Source organism: Microplitis demolitor, chromosome 1 (genome assembly GCF_026212275.2).
Source record: "Microplitis demolitor isolate Queensland-Clemson2020A chromosome 1, iyMicDemo2.1a, whole genome shotgun sequence".
NCBI lineage: Eukaryota > Metazoa > Arthropoda > Insecta > Hymenoptera > Braconidae > Microplitis > Microplitis demolitor.
In genome coordinates this window covers 3102669-3123856 of record NC_068545.1, presented here as the reverse complement: position 1 = coordinate 3123856, position 21188 = coordinate 3102669, and the positions used below count along the sequence as shown (strand labels likewise).

Below are 21188 nucleotides of genomic sequence, written 5' to 3'. Positions count from 1 at the left end.
AACTATATACAAATTCATGAGAACTATATATATATCAATGCACTGCGATTGCATTGTAAGTCAAAAACAAATGTTTGAAAAGTGCACACCTCAATCGCTCATTTTATTTTAACAAAAACTGTCGTGACATTTTAAAAAATGTTGGACAATCAAAAGCTGTACACCTCAATTGCTCGCGTGGTAGTGAAAAATAATATATCAAAATTTTTTACTAACAGACGAAACTTGTCAGATAATTGGCTGATAAGAAAAAAAATCTGATAAGCTATCAACTATGGGCCGATTTTAAAACTTCCCGCCATTTATAGTTCATTATTTGATCGTCTAATTTTTACTTTATAAACTGATAAATTATTTCGTATGTTTACATTCAGTAAGTGAATACGAAGACCAAATAATTGTTTTAAAAAAATTATGTGCTGTCATTGCACTCATTTAAACCAAGAGTACTGATAAATACTTCCCTCTAGTAATTATCCTATCAAGTTCTATGGGACTAGTACATAACTTGTTCCCTAAATACTTTGACATATTTTTGATAACTCATTTATTATTTAATTGATATCTGTCCTTTATGCTTAGCAATAGATTCCATGACCGTAATTTAATGGACGTCATTATTAACTAAAAAAAAATGATCAATTTATAATTACAAAAATTCAAAGAGTGAAAATAATTTTTAAATTTATGCGTGTGAATGTAGCAGATAGACAAACTTAAAATTATAAATAAATATAGTAAAGAATTAATACATTAATGTTTATAAAAAATACACTTATAAATTTCCAAATTTTTCAAGTGTGCATTTTTTAAAAATTTTATTTTATTAATTATTTACTCTATTTATTAATAATTTTAAATTTGTCTGGTGTCTGCTACATTCATACTCATAATTTTATGTATAATTTTTTAAATAGAAAGATAAAAGTCCTTCTGAACGAATACCAGCATGACATATTTATTTCTGATAGTTGAAATAATATACATATGAATTTATTTGTATGAATTAAAATATATGTACATCTTTTGAATTATTAAAAATAAGTATGTCATGTCAGTACTCGTTTGAAAAGACTTTTTATTTTTTATAAAACCTCATAGTTAGAAAATATTATTTTAGAAATTTTTATCATTTACTGATTTTTAATTTTCTAAATTATAATAATTATTCTTACAGAATTTTTTCCAATGGAAAATTCAAAGTCTTCTCGAATGAGTACCAACATGACTCCCTTGTTTTTTAAATATTTAAGACATACATATAAAATACATATTTTTATACTTATGAAATAAAATATATGTACATTGTCAAAATATTAAAAATAATTAAAGCTTGTTGGTACTCGTTTTAAAGGGCAGTATATTTTCTATTAATTTACGTGCATAAAATTAATTATTTTAAGAATTTTTATAAGAATATTTTTTTATAATTATTATAATTCATATTGTAGGCAAATTTTATGGATTATAAATAATTATAATATTTATTTACTTAAATTAATTCCGATAATAACTTACTTGACACCTAAAAATTATTTTGTCAACCATCAGTCATTTAATAAATATTTTTCGAAAATTTTTGAACATAATTTTTAATTGATTATCCATATCAATGCTTTCAATAATGTAGTATATATCAGTTATATTCAATTCATCCCATCGACTCATATTTGCAAGTAAATTAAATATTTTTTAATAAAAATAATAAATCAACCTGTCAAGTTTGTTTACAAGTGCGCCATTTTGAATAGATTGCCCCCCCCCCCCCTCTTAAAACGCGGGAGAATTTAAAAATCATTTTTCAAATAAATTAAATAAATATTTTTATATCAAATAATTAAATAGAATTTTTTAAAAAAATAAATTACGCAATTAATTTTTTTGTGAAAAAAAATCAAAACAAAAAAATTGCAGTTTAAAAAATTTTTAAATTTACTCACTCTTCCCGCCATTTTCATTCGCTGCACCGAGTGCTCGTACGTAGCTGACACACAAACTGAGAAATTAAACACATAAAAACTCACTAAAAAAATTAACACAACACAACTGAGTAATCACTAAACTACAACAATCATTCAAGAATATTGATTTTTAAAAAACTAACACATTTAAATACTTTAATTTTTGTACTAAAATTCCGACAACCAACATGGCGTAAAATAACACGAGAGCTAAGCCGGTACAGAATTTAATTTATTTTAAAACTGCCAATCACTAACACACAATTGAATATTTAAAAATATATTCCTCATTACGAAAATAATAATTCAAAAGTAACATTAGATTTATAATAAAGCGACACAATAATTAAAAGAATTATTTTTACGAGTTTAAATGAGAACGACACTGAGACGTTTGATTCACTGGGAGACTGGCCCCGAGTACTTTGAAAAAAGCTTAAGGCGCACGCGCAACCTAATTCTATCCTACTGCGCAGGTCGTTCTAACTCACGCCACAACTACGCAGCAATGCAACTGTTTTGTATCCAACTTCATTTTACCACCATCTCAGTAATTCGGACCCTTTTTACGTCGTGAATAAATAATTAAAATTTACGGTTTTTTCGTTTAAATAAATCATAACTCGTTTTTCTCAATATTCTTTGCCACTCGGAGGTCAATTTGTGATAATAATTTAAACGGTAATCAAAACATAAATATTCAAAAAAATAGTTTAAATAATTAGCTAGAACTTTTCCATTGTTTAGTTGCCGGTGTTCGTTGTCGTTCGTTGCATAGATTTATAATCAGTGTTAATGACTTTTATTAATTATTACTTATAAAAAAAAGTGTTCGAAAGTTATCAGTGATAATTAGTGTACAGTGTTCGAAAATTATCAGTGATCATTATAGTGTGTAGTGTTCAATTTTTTTTGTCAAGTGATTAGTGTAAAAATAATTTTTTTTTTTTTCACATTTTTTTATGCCGCCATTTTGAAAAAATTTATTCAAATTATTTTTTTAAATTATAAGTCGTGTTTCATAAGTGAGTAGGGTTATGATACTGAAGTTAGCAGACAATTTGTAAATTTTTGATTTTTTTTTCAACAAATAAATTACAAAAAAATAAAATTTAAAATATGCAATTGTAGAAAATAAAAAAAAACTACAGGTACAAATTTTTCAAATATTTTTTTTTTATAATTTATTGTTAAAAAAAAAAATCGAAAAATTATTAGACGTCGACTGACTTCAGTATCAGTAGTGTTTTATAATTAATGTCAGTGTTTGGGTTGTGTGAATAATTAAAATCAGTGCATTCCATGATAAATAATTATGTGATCCTCTCGATATACCGCAAAGCCGAGGAATGTGAGTTTTTATTTTATTTTTTTTTTATTACATATAATAATGATTAATTGATTTTTCGTACACGAGCAGTCATTTATTACTTACAATTAATTATTTAATTTATTACTTTCAATTATTGTTTTTTTTTAACTCAAATTTAAAAAAAAAATTATGAAGGGGAAAAAAATAATATGATAAATATTTAAAATAAAATTCCAAGTATTCAAGTAATAAAAGACATCAGCTGTCTTAATTAAAGAAATAAAATTTTTTATTTCTTTAAAGAATTTAATTTTTTTTGCTAAAGTATGAACTACAAAAACATAAGAGAAATTTTTTTTAAAGCATGACAAAAAAATGTTCCGTTAATTTAATTAAAGATTAGCGTAAGAAAAACGACTATCGATAGTTGGGATGCCAGTTCACTTTCGTGTAGTTCAGAAAATGATGAGTGTGAATGTAGCAGACATCAGACAAATTCAAAATTAAAAATAAATAAAGTAAATAATAAAAAAAATAATATTAACCAAAAATGCACTAATAAATTTCAAAATTTTTTAATGACCATTTTTTTAAAAATTTTATTTTATTTCTTATTTATTCTATTTAATAATTTTAAATTTGTTTGATATCTGCTACATTCACACTCATCAGAAAACGCAATTTTTTCTCTTAGTGATAAAGTTTATTAATATAACAATTTTTAACATAAATATTAATTGAATAATTTAAAAGTTAATTAGTTGTTGAAGATAATCTAGAAATTACACTCTGAGTGCAAAGCGCGAAGTGTTTTATTTTTGCCTAATTATTATTGACTGATTCACTGATGTTTAATCGGATCTGCAGTTCACATAATACACTTAAATAGCAATATACGCTCACCATTGCAAATGGAATTTAATAGCAAACAAGTTTATTGTATTATTAACTCAACATATTTATGAATTCATGTCAAATACATTTATTTTAGTTATATTTTAGCGCTTGTAGTACAGAAGTCTCTTTATAGGTCCAGAAACACAATAAGTGTTCGTAGGTACAATCACTTGACCTAATTCTTTTTTTATCCATTCTAAAATTTGATTTAGCAGAATATTATTACTGAAACCCACGATCTAAATTCATCTCGTTTTTCTGTCATAAGCATTTGTTAAAAAAGTATCATCCGATGGTACCTGGAATAGAAAGATATATTTCTTATTTTATCATATAAATTGAATCTTTAATTAATTTTTAATAAATTTAAAAAGCTTCCATCTGAGCACGACTTCGATTAGATGAAAATTATAACAAAGCTTTTAAAATACATTTAGAACAAAAAAAAAATTTGTCCTTTAAATTAATGCTTATTATATATAAGCGACTATATATATTTTGCAAAATTCAAATGATTTATTTCATAGAGTAGGCTTATAATTATGCGTGATTAGTAAATTTATAACTTACCTAAAAATAAGGAAATACTGCAATCTAATTAAATTAAATAATTTTTTATGGTAATTTAAAATACTAATAAAAAGATAATTTGAGGATTATTATGCATGAATGAAGAATAGTAAAGGTATATCAAATACGTATAAAGTCCTTACAGTTTGTCGTTTACTGGTATTCACGTTGTCGTAAAATTGCATCATAGAGGCGGTAAGCGCAATGTTCTACGTAATTCAGTTACTACGCAGTAGTTGTCCGCCGTAGGAACACTCTCGGCTTCTGGCACGTGTACTTGCCCATTATCGCTAAAAGCATAGCACTCTCGATTATCACGACGTGACTCTCGTGGCTGTAAACCCAAAAACGTCCTTGCTATGCCAGCAGCCGTGTTGCTATTTCATATATTTTATATATAATACGGTTTTCCCTGCTAGTTGAACAAACTAGATATCCAAGGGTGTAAAATCAAGATCTAACAAATTTTATTAACATCATATATATTAGGGTGAAAATTATTTTATTAATTTTTTTTTCAAGTCCCAGACAAAAGTTTCATTTTATCTTCAGCCCAACCCAAGTTCGCATTCTCTAAAAATTCGGGAATTAACGCAGAGTGATCATGGATTTTATTTAAATTCAAATTCACCCCGGATTTGATCCGCGTTCACTCCGCAAATTTTTTACAGTTTAAAATAATTTGAATTTTCGCTTCATTTTTACCTGAATAATTTAATTATTATTTAATAATAATAAAAAAAAATAAACTATAAAAATAGTGATGGTTTTTTCTCCGATAAATTGATTAATCGGTAAATTATATAATTTATACTAAAATTAAAAACAAGTTAATCGGGTTAAATAAAACATTCTCAACACTATTTCAATTTAAATAAGCTTACTTAAAATATGCATAAAACTTTATTTTTTACATAAGAGAATAAAATTAGCACAAGCATATCATAATTCTTAAAATGCTCACTTGCATATAATACTCTCTAAAAAAGTAAATAAATATATTTTTAATTATTTATTTTTTTTCCTTTTTTTTCAACAACGCCTTCCATGAGAGAATTCTCAACGTGGCAAATTTTTAAAACCCGTACCAACGAGCACGTACTTCAGTGAGTTTTTTGCTTGGTACAAAAAAAAATTTTTTTTTTATTTCTTTTTATTTTATTTTTATTCACTTCTATTTTCCGCACGGCAGTGCACGTACTTACCTTGGTAGCCTGACCAGACGGCTTTTAGGTATAGAGGGCTCAGTCTCACCAGCCAGCCACCGTCGCTCGACTGGACTCCTTTTTCACTGCTTCTATTTCTCTGTGATATAGCCTTATACAATATCTTTATATCTGTATACAACTTTATATATATATATATATATATATATATATATATATAGTGTAGTATGAGAACGTATATGTACTCGAAGGTACATAAGCCAACCAATGCTGTTGTCGTATCAAAAGAGAATGAAAGGAGAGGTGGAACCATATCGTGTCTTATATAGGTAACTATCGACAAGGAAACTTTACAAAGGCCAACTTTCTCCAATGTGCTTTAGAAGCTTTTGCACACCACAAGAATTTCTAGCGGTTACTGTGGCTTCGTTTGATTTCTCTCATAAGTGATGTCAAGTCGTGATGATTCAATTAATCCTTTTTAATTGTAAAGAATTTACCAGGTACCTCCAGCTCAATTAGAGATAATCCATGCAATAGGGTAGAAGTATCATTTGTGGCCACTGCCTTACTTTTTGAAATTTAATACTTTATTTTAATTAGCAAGTATAAAAAAAATTTTCATTCTCGCGTTGAAAAATTTGATGAAATTAAAGTTAAATTATTTAGATTATTATTCGACTGGTTTTGAATAAATTTGAGTCTGGTTGTGCTCGGCTGTAGATAAAAGTCAAACTCTTGATTGACGGATCGAAATACCCAAAATGTCTCTGTGTCGTTTAGAAGACAAGATTATAAATATTGATCCTGAGCGTCCTTAAATTTTGAGTGTACTCAAAGACTCCTTCGTCATTCCGCATTTCTATTCTCCAAGTTGTGAGAGTGTTCTTCGGAGCTTGGACGAGTAGGAATTGCTAGCGTTGTGAAGGAAAAGCTGGGGATGAAATTGAAATCCGAGACGCTTTGGTTCGCTCGTTCTTCGAGCCCTTCATCCTTTTCTCTGCTTAATTCAAGAGTACAGAGACCAGAGCTCCTTGGGAAATTAAGTGGACGAGGGTTTCGAGTTTTGCTTTGTTGAAATGACCCACCTGAATGCTAAAAGAAAAAAACATTAGCCAATTAATATTTAGAAATAAATATCAACGGGAATATTAAATAACAACAATTTCATTTTTCAAAACATTGGATTTTATAAAAAAATATAATTCAATTATAGTTCAAGTTCATTATTAATATATTTCCATAATTAAATTTAAATTGCATTTTATATTTAATTTCATACATAAATGAATGACAAAATGAAATTTTTTTAAATTTATTCACTAAGCAAAATATAAAAATACAATAAAAAATTCATAAATTTTTTAAATTATGGAGACGTATTTTTGAGAAATTACATTTATATAAAATATTATAAGTTATTAATGTATATTACAAAATTTTTTGTCACTCAATTTCTCTTTATTTCTATTTTAGGAATTAAATAATTCTGAGTGTTAATTAAAATACTTGTTTTATTTTTATTCGTTATTTCAAATTTATTCTTAAAACAAAAAAAAAAAATACGATGGAATTGTACGACTAATATTCACGGTATAAAGGTTTAATTTGAAAAGGGGATAAATTTTCTCATTCTCACCCTGATCGTAGAGATTCATCGGAGGAAAAACGTAGAGATGAAAATAATGTAAGGGACGAAGGGTCTTAGGTGAATGAGTAAAACTCGACGGCAAATAACTCGACCTCGACTTTGTATAAATACAAATATATATAGAGATATAATGTATATACATATATAAAGAGTGCAGGGATATTTAAGCCTAAAGATCATGAGGGATTGAGGCATACTCTCTCATGTAACTCCTGGTCTAATTTTCGAGTTCCTTCTTAGCTAGTGGATGCTGTCGCCTTAGTGACTAATTCAGTTTAACCGAGGCTCTGGTTAACTTAGTTATATCCCGTTAATGCTTGACGCAATGCGCTTGAGTGACCATTGCGTTCCTGCCACCGGCAATTTACTCAGCTTTACTCATTTACCAATTATTGTCTAGACATGTTCATCCTTGGTCCTTTGGTCGTTAATCTTCTAATAACTTACGTTATGTAACCACTTGTTTTTTACTTTAATTACAGTTGGCTATACTTGTTTTGTTAATTATTTTAAATAGAATAAAGATTTAAAAGTAATCTTTTAATTAAAATCCTTCTCTGAATTTTTTCTTCAAAAAAAAAAAAAAAAAGTTTCTCTTAATTAAAATTAAATTAAGGAGAAACTTCTATTATTCAAATTATAATTTAATTAGTAGATATTTACATAGTATTTTAGAAAATTTTCTTAATTTTTATTGAAAGCAATACATTTTATGTATTAAGGGAGGGCGGGCAAAACAAATCACTCCAAAAATTTGGCAAAAAGTTTTTTTGTCCGAAATTGTTCTTCCTCGTCATTTTTACGACTCTTACAATGATTTTTGTATAATTTCGAAGATCCGAAAATTATTCCTTAAAAATTATATTTTTTTTAGAAATTTTTTCTGCAATTTTATTCACTGACAATATTGCAATCTATTTTTTTCCTTAGATTAGATATAAACAATTTTCTTATAGTCATTTAAAAAAAAAAAAAAATTTTCTGCTTTTTTGAGACTGGTTCGTTTTACCCTTCTGAGAAAAAATTATTTTTCCATGGAAACTGAAAATTTGATGTAATTAGTTCTAAAAGTCAACGATTTCATTAACGATCCCGTGTCACTCGCCCTACCCCTACATTTATTAAAATGAACATACACACACTCGGACATCATCTTGAAATTAGTCAGAATAGCTTCCTAGAACCTCAAAGCATCAATATCTGTTAGAAATTCGGTTTTCGAAAATCAGACCGAAACCAATAACTTCCAATTTTTGAAAATTTTCAATTTTCTCAACGGGAAGTTAAAAAAAGAACCTCAAATTATTTAGATCCGGGTATCCTTTGATAGATAAGTTGATATAAATATATACGTATAGATATCCGAACAAACTGATTGTACACAGCAAATCGGATGTGAAATCACATTTGAACATTGTATCAAGTTTAAGTTAACTTAAGCATGAGGAAACCGTAAACCGCTTCAAATGTTCCTGAACACAGGTGAGTAAGTATCCAAATCAGTCGATTGCTGAGACTTGAGTTGAATACAGTTGACCAACTGCAGAGATACTCGTTTGTCGTAAACGTCAGTAGGATATGAGATAGAGATGAAAGAGAAAGAGAGAGAAGGGGATAATTTTGGAGGATGAGAGATGAGTAAAGCGGTCGAATTCTCTGCCTTTGAGTTAGTTCGAGATTGCGTAAATTGGAGTTTGAGCATCGGTATCCGAGTAATGACATAGCTTTTGTAGCCAAAGCTATTGCTTGAATAAATTTCAAACACTAAGTATATTTATCATGTCTTTTGTATTAAATTAACCTAATTACGTTGATGATTTTATGATTTAATTTATATTAATTAAATTCTGTGTCTAGTAGAGTTAAACAAAAAAAGTTAGATTAAATTAATTAAGTAAGTAATGTTTTGTGAGTTTTGCGTACATCGTATTATTTAAAATTTTCTACACATACATCAAGCGACTTAGCTATACCATGGAGTATAGCTAATATTATTATTCTACTGGTGATGTCGCGATCGAATGAGAGCCTAACTTTCATGAACAATCACCGGTGCTTTGTTCTTGGTAATTATTCAAATCAAGAATATCTCGTGCTGTCGACTCAAGAAATTGGCTTGGAGTTTAATCGAATCTAGAGACGACAATTACGTGAGTATTACTGCGTATTCGTGATATCTCCAGCTACCGTACGAAATTTCAAATAGATTTTACAATTATTGTGTTCATTCTAGCGTACGAACTTTAATATAAACGACAATAGTATTTAAATAAGCTCATATATAGATATATAAGTGTGAGAATACTTCGAACTTACGGATTATTCATTTCGAATTGAATATTAATATTCGATTCGAAATTTTAATCGAATAATTCGAAATATTGAAAAACTCTAGATATTCGAATTATAAGTTTACTTTTTAAAGAATTAGCGTATAGTTGAATTTTTCTGAAAATTCAGATGATTGTAATAAACTTTTTATAATCGATCGCGTTAGATGAAAAATTTAATATTTATTAACACCTTATATTCAAATTTTCTTTTTTTTCTGCAAAGATTATCCACATAGTGATAAAATTTAGTAAAAGGCCTGTCAAATTTTATGAAAATAGTTTAAATAAATGATATAGTTACGATGCTTCATCTGTCTTTTAACTTTCTATCAAAAGAATTGGAGATTTTTAGACTGAAGGACAGTAATTGATTTCGGTCTGATTTGTAAGTTCAAATTCTCAACAACTGTCCGATTTCAAGATGCAAAGAAGCATTTCTGACTGTTTTCAGGTTGATGTCTAAGCTTGTGAGTATGTGCGCACAGAAAAAAGGATTTCTTGGCGTGAAAATTTTTGACTCGTTCCAGCAAAATTTTCACTTACTCCAAGAAATTTTCTGTAGTAAGATTTGAAAACGAAAATTTTCTCGTGGCAAGAAACTGTATGAATGATGTGTCAATAATGGAAACATGAATTTCACGAGAGTCTATATATAAATCATTTCTGAAGTAACATGGAAAAATATGTATATAATTTTCATATTTCAGGTTACTAATTATAAAGTAGCAAAGAGATGATTTTTCTCATATGACCACTTAGAAATATATTATATAATTTTTTTTACACTCATTATCAAAAATCAAATTTATTTGACATTCAAAATGAATTTTTTTTAATTATTTTAGTATTTTCCACGATATTAACAACAAATTGATTAATTTCAGTATCCAATTTTAGTGAAATTACTAAATTATTCTACACGCGCTGTAATATCGGCAGTCTAATTTTTGATGAAATTATTTGGCTGTATCGTGTACTTACATATATTATCAGGCAATCCAATTAGTGCAATTAATTACATTACCGGTTTACCGGTTAACCAATTCCAGCAATTGTAAATTTATTTATTCATTTCTCAAGGGATCAATTTCATGGTATAATGTAATAATGAATTTTCGGGCTTATATATGTTAATGGAGGTGAAAACGTAAATTCAATACTTGAAATTCATGAAAATCGAGTCACGTTTTTACACGAAAACATTTATATATTTTATTTTGAAAATTTAATACATAATATTTAGATTCATAGTTATTGACGGTAAGAAAAATTTTAGAATATATACTATAAAATATTATTGGTAATTTACAAAAGTATTAGTTAGAAAAATATATATATATATATTTTTTTAACTTATACTGTCAACAATAAATAACAACTTAAAAATAAATATTAAAGATTTGTTGAAAAATAGTTAAGTAACATTGATTTTAAAAGTTTTTACTCATGACTTTAAGAAACTCGGTCACTTCTTTTATTTAGTAACATATATAATGTAAAGGGTCAAAAAAAAAACTTATAAAACAACTCTTAGTATATATCGCTCTCCATTACTCTAACGTTCGTTAGTTTGTTTCTGTTTAAAAAAATAAAAATAAAAAAATTTAGTAAAGAAAAACAAAAGTTATGATTTTCAGCCAAAGACTTTTCGTTAACTTTCTTCACGATCGCTGAAGATTTTTCTTCCATGACGACATAGCAGTAGATTTTAGACCTCTTATTTTTAAAACACTATTTGCTGTGCCAACGAACAATATAGACATTGAACTTTAAAATATGTATACATATATATGTAGATAAACCTTACGGTTAGATTATTGATAAAAACATTTTCCCTAAAGATTGTTGAATATTTGTATGTAAACATTCCTATGGAAAATATTAATCTCTTGTGATAACTTTTCTCTATGCATATATCGTTCATCGTCAATGCGTAACATATTTTTGGCATGCTTGCGTGTTGTATACTAACACAAACTTTTTTTTTTTTTTTTTTTTTTTTTTTTTTTTTTTTTATCATACCTTTTTTCCGTATCGGGCAACCAAACTGATGACATACCATTTTTTCTTGTCTTCCCTATCTGGGGAAAAAGTTTGAGACTCGAGGATGAGGAGGGTCCTTGTATGATTCTGGGTAAATGGGGTCGGACGAAACTCGAATAAAAATTCATTGCAGAGGATATGGCACGCTTCGCGACTGTTATTTATCTTTTTATTACTCCTATAAGATAATATTGATGATTATGATATTACTTTTATATTATTACTTCAATCCAATGGCATATTTACTATTTTCAAAAAATTAAAATAACGAATTATAAATTTTTATTTATATAAAAATCTTTTTTAATTTATTTACATACCGAAAATTGTCAAATATTATTTTTTACTCCAAATTTTCTGAGATTGATAGTTTTTGTTGTTAACTTTATCATGATTATTTTAGGTCTATTAAACTAAAAAATTATTAACTTACACAGAAAATAAGGGTTTCTTTATGCAAAATATTTCTTGCGTCAAGAAATCTTTTTTTTCTGTGCACTTGTAGTCCGATTCAAAAAAAAGTTGTTTAAGAAATACTTTCTAAAATTAATGAGTAAACGATAGCCACTGTACAGTGTTCAAGGGTTCATATATGTAATATACCTGTATTAAATACATAAAACTTGTTTTTTTTTGTTCGCAGTTAATGTACGTGAACAGGATGGATACTACAAAGGGTGCAACAAGCTGGATTTCCTGGCTGTGTGTGCTTCACGTTCTTGTAGTTGGAAGTCTAGCTGCTGGCACTTTGGAAAAACTGCATGAAGGTAAGTTACATATTTGCATGTATACGTTTATCCAAAAAAAAAAAAAGTAACCATCTCATATCATATAAAGGTGTTGAGTGCACCCTTTGAAATTAACAAATAAGGCTGAAGTGACTTTTTAGTTTCTTTTTCGTCACACGGAAAAAAAGCACTACAAAATTAACATATTTTATATTTTTATCAAGACCGATGAGAAATTTCTTTTTATGACAACAAATTTTTTTATAAATTTTGATTATATCTTTCTTCAACCCCTTTTTTCATTTAACCAAATATCGAAGTTTTTAATCATAATAAAATTGAGAACGCATCGACTGAATCAAAGACATGTTCGCCTCAAGTAATTGATACTTCCAGAAATTTATTAATAAAGCATAGCAATAGTTTTCTCAAAATAAGAACTATCAATTTGATTTTAGAAAACAATACTTGTTTTGAGTACTCACGGAAACTAGAAAAACAGTCGCTTGAATTTAATTTTTTTTTCGAAGTGTAAGAACAAATGTGTCTTCCATAGATAATTTATCTTAGCATTAACATCAATATCTAAAAAATTAAAAAAAAAAAAATATATATATATATATATATATATATATATATATATACATATATTTATCTAGTTGCAAAGTAAACTGATTATTGTGGATTTACGATGAACTATTCAAATAAAAATGTAACATATCTCAAAAATAAGTTAAACAGGAAATAATGCCAAGCGAGCACGGAACTTAGATAATAAAAATAATATCTACACCGGCCATCCGGCTGATACATATCTTCCCTCTTTGCTATACTTTAAGTTGACATGTATATCAAGCTGCACCTACGCTTCATCAGAAATAATGCGCTTCTAAGCTTGTTAACCGCACAGTGCAACTTGTAATGAATGTCTGACAATTTAATTAATTTAAAACCATTTTTAACCTTTTATATAAATTTAACACCGGAGTATAACGTAGTTAAAAGCTCACATTATTTTATTCACATTAGTTGTAGATATTAATATAGTTAACTTGTTATAAATCACAAAATAACCTTTCAATCATTCTACCTCAGTCTGACATAAAAAAATTATTTACTAACAGTATGTTCTTTATTATATAACACCATATAAAATTTAGTTATAAAAGCTCTTCGATCTTCTTCATATTCTCATGGAAATATTTTTAGCTCGTTCTACCCTCTTTTGCTTCTCATCACTTCACTCTCCTGCGTTTCCATCCATCATCTTATAAAACGAAATCTCGGTATTTGTTGGGCTCTTCATCTCAGAGCATCACCAAACGCCAAAACTAGTCCGCACATTCTCACGCCCGGGTACTCAATCCTGTTTGATTTGTGATGGAACTCTCTTTCCCTTTACGTGAAAAAAGGTATATTAGTAGCTCACGTATACGACTGGTAAAATCTACCTGCTTCTTTTTATATCTTTTTTTATGTTCGCCTTTATCCACTAGTACTTTATTGTAACGGCGTCTACGATTATCTTTAAATAATGAGTTGCCAATTACAATAATCTCTCTGAAATTCTGATACTATACAAAGAAAAAAATAAACAGCGGTAAAATGGACTTACACTAGTGTACTGGTGTTATTTAATGGTGTTAAAAAGTTGTACATGGGGTAAATTAATTCCAATCAGAGTATAAATGTTTCAAGATCTTCGAAACAAACGATAATTTTTCGTTAATTTTGTTTATCATTAATTTTTGAAATATTGGAAAATTTCTTCTTGTATTTGAAGTTCAATTGAAATTAATTTTTCAAAAATGTTTTACAAAGTTATTGAATTTTTTTTTATTACTATTGCTCTTATGAAAATAGTCGAGGTTATAATCGACTTTTTATTAATTGAATGAGTTAAGTAACATTTATTTTATCATTACAAAATATTTATGTTATATCAATTTTTTCACCGGTAGGTATTTTTTAAGAATGAAGGATTCATGAATTGAGTGACTATTAAATATTAAATGTGAATATTTAATTTATTAACTTTGTACAGAATATAGAGATTCCTGGGTAGAAAAAGTCATACTTCACACTTGGTTCAAAATAGATTAACGATAAAACATTTGAATTTTTTATAAATAATTCAACTTCTGCGTATTTTTAGTCATAACCAATAATGGAATGAATTTGACAGGAAATGAGTTAGCTATTCAATTTTAAAACAATCGATTATAACAATATACTATGGTTATTGGATAACCGGTTATCTTTTTTTGAATCAATCCCCCAGCATTTATTGCAAATGAATTATTGGATTAGCAATATTAAATTGTTGCATTATTCCAAATTTCATATTAAAATTTTCTATATTTAGCCATATTATTAGGTTATATTTCATGCCCAGAGAGAACTCAGGATTCTACACTACCGCAAGTATTCCCCTACCACCACAATATTCAAATTTGCGGATGCGCAGAATATCTTTTTCAAAATATTGTAATGGAGGGAGAAGAAATAGTAGAGGGAGAAAAATCCCTGATTCTCTCTAGGCATATTATAGTTTCCTTACTTGGTATTGCTGTTTTAACGATTTGTATAGATAGCTGTTATAGCAATTCAAGTCGCTAATATAACAATAGGTAATGTCGTGGCAACCATCTATTTATGGAGCACAAGACAGACTACCTGCCCTTGACTGAGCAATTAGTCGAAGTTTTTTTCACGCAAACAAATTAAAGTAGTATGAATATTATATTCCATGAGCTTGGCAGTTTTTACAGGCTAAAGTTACTTTAAGAACGGTTTTCAGATAATTTTGTCCCAGCTTTTCTCTGAAATAAAAGCTCTAAACGCAAAATAAAGACACAGACCCGATGCTTTACTCTATGAACTAGCGAAGTGCACTTAAATTTTTTGATAACTTCCATTTGTTTACGAGAAAAGCTTGGACAAAGTTCCTATTTAATGTACAAGTGCAACAGAAATAGTACCGTTTATCCAGTTGAGTGCGAACAGAGAAATAAATGAAAACGCGTCTTAACTTATTATTTCTACGATTTTTCTGATAGCAATACTGTGAATGGTTGATTCAAAAAAAAAGTGGGGGTAGCATAGCGACCTAACCTTTACGATAGTAAAGTATTGCTTATACCATAGGGTAGAGGCACCATTTTTGGCCACTTATGTGTTCAAAGATACTTTTATCACACTATTATACTAAAAAATTTCGTTATAGTGCTTCATCAATTGAAATAACATCTTAAATGCCCAAAAATGGAGCAGTTGTCAAAAATGCTACTTCTAACCCTGTTTACGAAATTTTTCTAACTTTAGACGGATACTGCTACGGTATTGTTCTTACAACAATATTGTTTTCTTTCAGTAAGTTGAATTTGAGATCATGAAAATGTGAGAGTGATTCGTCGAAGAATATTGTGTTATGAAAAAAAGTTTAACAAAATTTATATAACTCTTTGTTGGACCACAAAACAAAACGAAAAATGACTCGGTTTCTTTTAAACCTTAGGAAGTCCGCGCGAAATCACGTTGGCAAGAGTGAACGTTACAGCTTGAGAAAAGTTTAGAAAATTCGTTGAAGCGACGCCAAGAAGTCCATCCTGAGAACAAAAGGGCCACAAGATGGCAAACATAGCTACGAGAGTCACGTTTGTCTTGTGGACTTCTTACAAGTCGCTTCGATAACCAACCAGTATCTAGTATAGTTTTTTTTTCTTGGCTTCAAACGTTTGTTCTTCCGATTTTCTACAGTTCTACACATCAACTTGTATACTTTTCTGATCCAAAAGTAACAGAGACTTCTTTTTTTAAGTTTGCTTATTTAATTGTAGCTATTCTTTATTCTCAAACTTATGTCAGCTTTTGAAATTTTAGCATCAAACTCACCTAAAAAATAAGACGATTAACAACTTTCATAAGCATACAATATTATGTACTTTCTTTGGTTATTCTAGTGCCTAAAATGTTCATTAATTATTTAGGTTAATTTAGAGTTTTATAAAAGTCTTTAGCATATTCAATGAAATCATGAAAATTAAACTTAAAATAGTAGTTTTTTTTTTGTTTTTTCTTTTTAATTTGTTTGTTTTCTATTGGCATAAAAAAATTGTGGAGACAGAGTAACTGTTAGTGACATTTCATGTTGTAGCTGAGTACAAACATATATGAACTTCATGATTCTATACAGTGGTTTTGTCGGTAGGTACATCTCGACGTATAACGCTTGACCTGTTTTTCCGCCCCACGTTGTACATTCAACTTCACCAAGAGAAAAATGTATGAGGCATATATGTATACAAAACAGAGTATAAAAAAATAGTTATCTAAAAATAAAAAACAAGGAACGGATTATAAAAAAAAAGGTTATAACAATAATAATATTGGATATGAAATATACAAAGTAAATGTATAAAAAGCTGAAGTGCATAAAAGTGGACATGGCACTTTCGTCAAATCGTTTCGGTACTACCGCAACGAATTCATCGATTTCAATCTACTGGCTGCAAATATTCAGGTTTTTCATCAAAGGACTAACAAATTTCACTTTAGCGCTTCAACGCAATGAACTAGTCTAACTGCTATGAACCCGTTCGTAAAAGGAAATAAAACAATAAAGAAAAAAAAACTAGGGGGGTTTAAAATAAAAACAATGAAAGCAAAGAAAAATAATAATGTAAAAAAAAATAAATTCTACTCTTGAGAATACAATTTACATTGAATATCGGCCACGTTTATTTTGATGTGCATATTATAACCAGACGCTGAGCACGAACGTTTGCTACAGAATTGCAAAAAATGTCTTTTTCAATGAGTTTTTCCTCTTCGTCGCGTTACATCGTTCAAGAGATGATTGTAAATGTGGATGAGAAAGAGAAAAGTCAGGACATTTGGTAAACGAGCATTCCAGGATATTCAGTGAGGGTTTGGAGTGGGTTACGGTCCACATGCCCATGTGATTTTACCCTCAGTCCTTTCCTCGCCATATCGGCTGTACATATATATCTATATATTCACAGAATGTGAGCGGCGAGGACATCCATGTATATGTATAAGCGACGGCGTATAATTCAGTTTTACCCTGAAACGACTCATTTATATGCGTTCGTTTGATTGAATCTCTCTCGCTGGTTCCCTCGTTCTGTACTGTTTCGGTCCCGGTATCCTCATCCTCTCAATAACTTTCTACCCATCATTCTCTCACCCTCATTTTATTCTATATAACATTTCTCTTTTCATCACATTCTCGAGGTTCTTTATCTGTTGTGTTCGCGTATAAGGCTAGCCTTTACCTCCCATTTCTTCTTTCCCCTTTACCCTCGTCAACCCCATCGTGGTTAGCTGTTTCAATTTCCTTTTGCCACACAAAACTGAAAGGCACATCATCGAGCCACGTCGTCTATGCTCTTATGTATGTTCTCTATAGCCTTCAAGCTTTTTTACGCTCTTTCGCCTTTTGTTATTTCACGATCAACGAGAGCGTGAGCTTCATTTTTCCCTTTTTTTTTTTTTAAATTACCCACAAAGACATTAATAAATTCATTGTTATCGACTATGATGACGTATATCACACTTGTGTTACTTATTGCTACTGTTTTTAGTTACGTGTTGAATTATTTTATTTAATATTTATGATGTTCAGTGGAAGTATTGTAATTACGATAGAAACCGATAATATTTATTTCGATATGAATGTTCATTTTAATAATGTATATATATTATTTTTTTTTAATCCTATTAGTATTATTATATTTAATTTAATATCATAAAATAAAACATATCATAGAATACAATACGAAATATTTCACACGTTCACGGAGATTATAAATAATATTATTAAGCTATTAAATTAATTAATTAAATAAATATATTCATTCAATGTTTTTGGTTATTTTATTAATTAAATAAAATTAATAATTTAATAACTTTATTTATATATTCTTGGATTTAGGAGAGCGAATTTGCTGTTCGATTTAGTAGTGGAAATATGGAAATCATGTGTTAAATGAGCGTGCTCAAACGGGAATATTATTTCGCTATGTATGCGATGATAATAAATTTATCGATCGATTATTGTAATAATTTGCTTGGTTTCCATTCAATTTATTCTTCATATTTTTAGTATGTAAATTTCGTATAAATCTGACTATTGTAATTCTCCTCATGGCTGTTATAAAATTTTTCTATCATGTCTTAATTAGTCGAGTAGCTTCCAGAAGTTTCATCGGTTCAAAAGTTTGTATGTATGATTGTGTATAGAATCTAACGAGACGTCATCTTGATAGCGTTCAGTTCTTATCGGATCTCAATAAAACGTGGTATACTTTCTAGGATTTTCTATAGATTTTCATAGATGTTGACGTCCTGATTTGCCATAGATTTTCTATGTACCTGAAGACCGAAACGTTTTTCGCGCAACGAAAATGGAAAAAATTTACGTAATTTGACTTTAAAAGTGACTTGAAGGGTAGATGGAGGTGGACTGCATTTTTCAACTGACTGAAACATTTTAGAAATTTAGATCCAGTAGATTTTTTATTTTTGATTTCGTTTTTTTAATTTCGTTCCACGAAAAAGGTTCCAATTTTTAGATATATGATTTTCTATAATTAATACTAGATTCTCTTGAATGGTGTCAAGTCCTGATTTCCTATAGATTTTCTGTAGATTCTCTTGAATGGTGTCAAGTCCTGATTTCCTATAAATTTTCTGTAGATTCTCTTAGATGGTGTCAAGTCCTGATTTCCTATAGATTTTCTGTAGATTCTCTTGAATGGTCAAGTCTTGATTTTCTATAGATTTTCTGTAGATTCTCTTGAATGGTGTCAAGTCCTGATATCCTATAAATTTTCTGTAGATTCTCTTAGATGGTGTCAAGTCCTGATTTCCTATAGATTTTCTGTAGATTCTCTTGAATGGTCAAGTCTTGATTTTCTATAGATTTTCTGTAGATTCTCTTGGATGGTGTCAAGTCTTGATTTTCTATAGATTATCTGTAGATTCTCTTGAATGGTGTCAAGTCCTGATTTTCTATTGATATTCCGATTATTGTTTCGATAATAAAAAAAAGTATATATATAAATATATATGTATGTATGCGTGTATACGTTTCTTTATAATTATTAAGTGACCTAAATAAAATAGTGCACATCAGTACATATTGTTAGATAAAATAAAAAATTGTGTAGCATACACCGATGCTTTGTTTTTTTGTCTTTGCTGCATGGTGGACGATGACAAGAAAATGTAGACAGCAAGGTTGTGATCAGTGGCATATTCGCATGATGCGGTTCAATGCGAGTGAATGATCTTGATATAAAGTGGTAGAGTGTGTGAGATAGAATAGTATATATGTATGTATCCCTACATATAATAGGGGATAAATAGAAGGGTAACAAAGAGTAGACGATAGCGAATGTTGAAAGGGTGAAACTGTATAGCGATGACGACGACGACGACGATGTCGAGAAGGAAGAGGCCAGGTGTCGATATATAAACGAGAGGATTGCTCGTCTCACTCGTCTCTCGTCATCAAAGTGATGCCAGGGCACTATACATCGCGACGGAGAGAGAATCGACGGCTCTCGTTAGGGCAAAAACGCGAGAGATGATGGATGGATGTTAAATTGCATTAATTAAATCCAGCGTGACACCCTCAGCTGAGTTGGTATCACTCAGCGATGCTTCAATGTCGTTACTGTGATCGAGGCGTGAGTCGTTAAATGGGGTATAGGTCACTTTGTTGATTACGTCCCTTTACTCATAGCTTCAACATCACCCGTGTCACAGTCTCAGAGAGCGAATCAGTCCACTCGAGACTTGCACCTGTTTAGTACTAAAAGCTCTGTACTATGACCCGATGATCATGAACCTTATACTTATACTTATACTCATACTCGTTCTTATTTATATATAAAGTGTGTGTATCCTTGTTCTTAATTCTCAGTCTGTGCTCTTCTAAGCCTCTCATCTTCAGTTTTCTCTTTCCCCATCTCAGCTCGCTTGTAATCCTGAATGGCTTTGTCAAACGAGAATTATACCCCCTGAAATCACTACCACAGTTCACAATAATATATATACAGAAACATATACTCACTACGACTTGAGTATTTACAATAAAAAAATTAATAAATAAACTTTACTGAAAAAAAATTTGGTTGTTATTCGTCTCCAGGTCGAAAAATTAGATCTGATTTTAGTCTAAGTAGACTGTATTTGGACTAGTAGGTCAATATTTGATCTCTTTTAATTTTCATTAGAATTTTAAGCTGCTTTTGAACTAAAGATAATCAAAACAGTTTAAAAATATAAATAATATATAGAAAAAGTCTAATTTTTTTCTGGATAGAAACAAAGAAGGCAAAATATTTTGAAAAAGTCTGATTTTGATCTATAGGAGACCGAAATTAGACTAAAAATGATTGAAAACTAGTCTAAAAATAGTTTAATTAAGGAATAGTACGGCAAAACTCGATTAAATTCAACATGTTAATTGAATACAAATAGAAATTAAATTTGATTA

At 29.1% G+C, this 21188-nt stretch overlaps 1 protein-coding gene across 1 annotated transcript in view; it reads left to right on the top strand.

Moving 5' to 3' along the window:
- Positions 1-3251: 3251 nt before the first annotated feature.
- Positions 3252-21188, top strand: part of LOC103575047 (semaphorin-2A) — a 135680-nt gene continuing 117743 nt past the window's right edge. Inside the window, exons 1-2 of the mRNA XM_014444975.2 lie at positions 3252-3312; positions 12577-12700. Coding sequence (XP_014300461.1) covers positions 12580-12700 — 121 coding nt within the window. The 5' untranslated portion in view covers positions 3252-3312; positions 12577-12579. The remainder of the gene's footprint in view (positions 3313-12576; positions 12701-21188) is intronic.